The 5,598-nt window shown below is 45.4% G+C and overlaps 1 protein-coding gene across 1 annotated transcript; it reads left to right on the top strand.

Moving 5' to 3' along the window:
* Positions 1–1,452: 1,452 nt before the first annotated feature.
* Positions 1,453–5,598, top strand: LOC110948126 (uncharacterized). The gene is made up of 2 exons (XM_022189520.2): positions 1,453–3,532; positions 4,578–5,598. The coding sequence occupies exons 1-2, from the start codon at positions 2,571–2,573 to the stop codon at positions 4,813–4,815; spliced, it is 1,200 nt and encodes a 399-aa protein (XP_022045212.1). The 5' UTR covers positions 1,453–2,570; the 3' UTR covers positions 4,816–5,598.

The following is a 5,598-nucleotide window of genomic DNA, read 5'->3' as shown; positions in this document are numbered from 1 at the left end:
AACACACCTGCATGCAGGAGAACACGACGGCATTACACACAAACCTGCCTGCTTTCTTTTTTTCTTATCTCTCTTCTCTCCTTGACAGTCCAGGTTGCTGCTCAATTCCTCATCACTCCTCCACACAACATCCACAGCCAACTGTGGTTGATTTTTTCTTTACTTTTACATTCGCTCATGAATTTGCTCCGTGGATTCTACACATATTGTTCCCTGCAGCCAACACATATTAAAGGAGACGTCTGTGTGCTGCTCTGAGGAGCTTCCCCTGTTGGGCAGACCTTGTCTCTTGTTAACAAGGGCCCTTCTCAATTACTCTCCATCGAGACACTTGTTAAAATAGCCGGCGAGACTCCCCCCTCTCCACCCTCTATATGTCCACCTTTATTATTTAGCACCATGGGGATCTGCGTTGCTATGGATTCTGTCGTCATGGTTACAAACAACTACGCAGATGTACAGGAAGTATAGAAGGACGGAGGAGAGCGGTGGGATGGGGTGATAAAGGGTCCAGAGGGAAGCGTAACCTCTGCGTGAGAAGATCAAGCGGTGATAAGTCACAAGGTTCAGAGCGAGGGCGGACAGTGAAGCTGGTCCTCCTTTGTTCAATGACAGATGAAGGTCAGGGCAAATCCTCAGAGGAATATGAGAGGGTTTAGTGCTAATGTCTGATATTCCAGCTGGCTGTTTTCTTTCTGCTGCCCCTGCTGTCTCAATGTGAACATTTTGGAGCATTTTCTGGTATTATCTTGACAACAACTCTGTATTCCAAAGCATCTCCTCCAGCAGATCAGGATGCTACAGAGTGGATTTTTGAAATGCAGAAGGATTTTTTTAGGAAATTGCCCACATCTAAAAACAGCAATGCACGTCTACAAACAGATAAAACATTTCTTCTCCACCCGTGCAGCCTTGGAGGAAGCAGCATGGTTCACACAGGGCAGATAAAGGTGGAGTTTTATCAGTGTTGACGGACAGCTGACTGTTTAATGTGCCCCTGTGGAATGAAGTTTGCAGCACATCTTTGATATGTGAGACACTGTGGTGACACTTCAAGGCTTTCATGAAACACTTTGTTCTCTGTAATTTAGAGTAAATCAGTGCCCTCAAGCTGGAGCACTCTTCAGTGGCACATCTGAGAACTGGCACATCCAGTCGAGCCATGTGTGGCCGTTCGCCTGGAGGGGATTTAAGGACAAAGTGCAAAAAAAAAAAAAAAAAGAAGCATGTATGGATGTTTCCTGAGGAAACGCCTTTGATTGTGTCTCCTTCATGGTGGAGGCAGCGCTTCACACCTAGATCAATATCTGATCTATATTAAGCTCTGAAAACAGAGCTAATAAATGAGGCTTTAGGAAAAAACAGATAATCAAATCATATTTATTTTAAAGAGAATGAATGTGAAGCCAACAAAACTAGGGGTTTATCTAAATTACTAACTGGGGGAATAAATTAAATCACATTCCTCTAAACAATTTACAGTCGTCTTCAAGAGACCGATGATTTTTAGGTACACCGCCTATTGAAGAAAAACACCTCTTCATAATGTTGTCTATGGCTCCATCTTGTGGTTTAATGCATACTTGTCATTAAAGCTGTGTCAGTGAGTGAACACTTCTTGTGCTTGTGGCCATTCAGCATGTTCTTTCTTTCTTCTCAATTTTTTATCTCTCCTCTCCATAATGTATTTCACTTTTGCGCGTGAAAAAATATCCCTGAATACCTGCTCCAATCCCCTCTTTCCCACAAAGTGTGGGTTAAATCCGCATCTTCTGTGATTTGTCATCTGAGTCTTTCCGATGACATTTCACTCTTTGGTGCTGTCTGGTTCTCCGATTGGATCGAAATGAAAGAGACTCCACTGGTTAAACTTTGACCACAGCACAATCACCTGGCAGGCAGAGAGAGGAAGATACAGATTGAGCACATTAAAACTGATCCGCCTTAAGTAATGTGGCATCTATAAGGATCTCCAGTTTGTGTCCTGAAACTTTTCTCAAAAGTTCCCTTTTGGACTAGAACTAGGTTTAATCCATGTCTTGGAAACTGGCTGTGAATGTCAAACATTCTGCATTGTCAAAAATCCAAACTTTAGACTTGTGGCCTCATGTGGTTTTACTGCTCAAATATTGTGTGCAGGTTACGACGCTGATTGTGTGTGTTTCACACTTTGTGCCCATGGCCACCATCTATTTCTGTGGTTCCAGTTATGTGTGACTGTCTTTAGGAATGAGCCTGACTATATTACACCCTGGTCCCTCCCCCAGAAGCTGTGCTAAAGTAACAGCTGATGTCAGTCCTGCTTAAAGACATGCACACACATACACACCCGCATTACAACCTGTCTACCATTAGGCAGTACCGTCAAAGACACAGCAGAGAGCCAGCCAAAGGGGAGGAGGGTTCCTACATCTTCCTCTGCCCACGACACATCAGCACTTGGCAGAGAGGAGGCTCCATACCACGCTCACAAATCCACAATATCAACCTTTAATCCCAAGTTACAGCAGACAGAAAAGGGGAGGGCAGTTATCTAAGGCTCTCAGCACCCTCATGTACCTTCTTGGATCATGGAGCTGCACTGTCTTCCTACCGAGACCCCCACCACAGCCAGCTCCTGCTCCACGGACCCCCTGTACGACAACTGCCCACCTTTTGCCCAGCGAGAGAGGGGCAGGGAAAAGGAAATGGAAAGTAGGGTTGTCTGCCCTGCCGTAACCAGACTCCCAGGCTCCTGCAGCCCTCTGCCTGGTCTGGCCCCAGCTGTAGCTGAGGTTCAGGCAGTGGTCGGCGGGGGAAGAGGGCCTGGCGCCTGGCCAGGTCACAGCTACTGCAGCTGTAGAGGAGGCCTGGGAAGACTGGCCTGGGAAGCAGAGCTGGGCCCAGGCATGAACAGGGCAAGAGGAGGAGAGAGAGGAGGAGAACAGGGATGTAGCTGGGGAGCAGAGGACAGAACTCAGCTGAGCCAGAATCCTAGCCGATCAGAGAGCGAGGAGCACCGGAGCGCTCTGTCTCTGTACGATAACCTCCCTGACACTGTAACAGACAGCCTCCAGGAAGCCTCTGACATGGAAACAAGCCTACAGGAACACTTGCAGGAGCAGATGTACCAAGCATGGACCCCTGAGCAGATCCAGGGACTGATGGAAGGCGACGATGTGAGTGAGGAGAGGAGCCCCTGGTCCTCTTGTGAGATCGTCCTCGCTAAAAGTTGTTCTAGTAACCAGGACCAAGACAAGGAGCAGGAGCCAGAGCTGGACTCAGGTTCCTGTGGATTTTTGCAGGGGGAACTGATGCTGCACCCCCAGACCCCGATGTCACCTCCAGAACATCTTACAGCGAATTCCCCTCAGCTGTGCCACAGTAAACCTGCTCTGGGTGCTGAAGCCCCAAAGCAGCCATCATGGTCTCCCAGGGTGCCCCCTCCAGTACCCCTGGCTGACCCCTCAGCCAGCGCTCTTCGAAGCCTCCTCACGAGCCTCCAGCAGCAGATAGTCAGACAGAGGGAGGAATACGAGGCTCGGATAATCAGGTAATTTTAGCTTCGTGTTTCTTTTTCAAACTACACAGTGCGCGTAATCACTTGCACAGATTAGTCACGCCATGTAAAAGACAAAAGCAATGTCTTAAATATAACTTGCTTATGCTTTGCCTTTTAATATTACAATTTCAGTTCACTGACTTGAGAAATTTCCGGCCTGTGGTGTATTTTCGGTGAACAGTGTTCCCAGGCCCAGTAAATGTGTGCGTCCACTCAGCTGTACTGCTTTGTTTCCTCGGTTGACTCCAACTTTCACCCTATATCCTGTTTAGTTCAGAGAGCACCAGCAGCTCATTAAACTCTTCTAAACATCCCCACAAGTCTCCCATGCTGATAGAAAGATTGATTTTATTCAGTTGAGTAATCCAACCATGTAACTTACATTTAACCATTGCTGTTCTACATGTTTTGAGTCTACAGTGGAAACTGACTATATTCATGTTTTCCATTGGCAAACTATGAAGAATCCTGTTTGTACCGTCAAGCAGCTGGTTGGTATAAAATGGAAGGGGGGGGGAGCACAGCCGGTGTGGTTGACATATAGAAAAGAGCTCATGACACTGGAAAGAGAGCTAATTTAAGGGGCCACGCTGCTGACCTAGACACAACACATACCTCATTTATTACTGATATAGATAGAGCAAGTCTCAGTGTAAGGTCATGCATTGGTAGTTGGCAATGACAAGGGAATATGACAATTCTTTCAGCTTTATACAGACTGTAGCAAAGGAGATATTTCCTTCTGCCACCCTTTCATTCAAATATTTCTTGTTGCATATGTATTTATGCTGTATTTGTTTTTGGTGAATGAAATAAATGATTAAATGAAAAAATATGTGTAAGCAGGTAGATTTAATTCTGCACCGTAATCCTCTTAGATAGCTATTCAAACCCTGTCAGAGTTAAACTACTAAAACCACCAACATAAATATCGCAAATTCAACAAATCCGTCAACTTTCCTGCTACCCAGTCTTTTACAAAGTCCCAGTAATTTGAATATTGTCCTTCCTGTTTCCCTTCTTTCTGCATCATTAGCCTAGAGCAGAGAAATGAGGAGCTGCAGGTGGAGGTCGTTCGCTTGAAAACAAACCTCACACAGCAGCGGCATTGGTACCAGGCTGTCCAGATTAAGATTGCGGAGTCTGAAAAGGCCCGATCTGCTGCAGAACTACACAATGCCACACTGCAGAGGGAGATGGAGCAGTTCTTTGACACCTTTGGAGAGCTCAACAACGAGGCAAAGAAGACGGAATACATCGTCAAGAGCTTCTGAGAAAAGATTACGTGTACGGTGTTTGATGGCATGAACAGTGTGTGTGCAAAGGCCAGGAAATGAAGGCAAAAGACGAGCTGGTCTTTAAGCTCTAGCTAAGATCTTTTTACAGTAATGTGTCACTATGTAGAACATTTCCTACCCGAGTTGGGAAGATTTAAGCGATGTTCAGTTGTTTCCTCATGGAGAATCTGAGAATTACAAAAACATCAATGAAAGAAAAAAAAAATCACTGATGTCCACTTTATTAGTTGAGTATGGGCAAAAGATGTTGGCCAAGTGATAATATGGTGGTCATTGCAATCACATACGACATCTCTGGAAATAAAAGCAGGAACAAACTGTGAGATGTACAGTGTATACAATGGCGTCCTTTTCTGCTAAGATTTTAGAGACCGAGTTGGCCACTTCTTGGGTAATTTAAGGCATGACTGAAAGAATAAGGTCATGGTTGTGTACAACACGGTGCATAAGTCCTCAGTGACTTCGTAGTGTCATATTTCTGCATGTCCATCACACTGTGCAATCAGTTATGCAAAAAGCAGCACTGCAGTCCATTTCCAAGGTTCATCTTTAAAGTTTCAAGGTCCAGATTCTGACTCAGGACTCCAGAGTCTCCAAAGTCTCATTCGCATCTTAAACCACGTCTGCTTTTTGTTGCTTGGCAAACTTTCTCCAAAGACTTTTCCTTTACAGTCGGGGTGACTGACGTCTTTCAGGATGATTCAAAGGAGATAATAAGGAAGTGTGCTGCACAGTACATTTTGGTAACACATACACACA

Source organism: Acanthochromis polyacanthus, chromosome 10, assembly GCF_021347895.1.
Source record: "Acanthochromis polyacanthus isolate Apoly-LR-REF ecotype Palm Island chromosome 10, KAUST_Apoly_ChrSc, whole genome shotgun sequence".
Classification (NCBI taxonomy): domain Eukaryota; kingdom Metazoa; phylum Chordata; class Actinopteri; family Pomacentridae; genus Acanthochromis; species Acanthochromis polyacanthus.
This window is presented reverse-complemented; position numbering and strand designations above follow the sequence as displayed.

Bases quoted from the DNA above. Each gene is read 5' to 3' on its own strand.
- LOC110948126 (XM_022189520.2), top strand. From the start codon at position 2,571: ATGGAGCTGCACTGTCTTCCTACCGAGACCCCCACCACAGCCAGCTCC. The intron at 3,533-4,577 runs GTAATTTTAGCT...CTGCATCATTAG, and splicing joins TACGAGGCTCGGATAATCAG to CCTAGAGCAGAGAAATGAGG.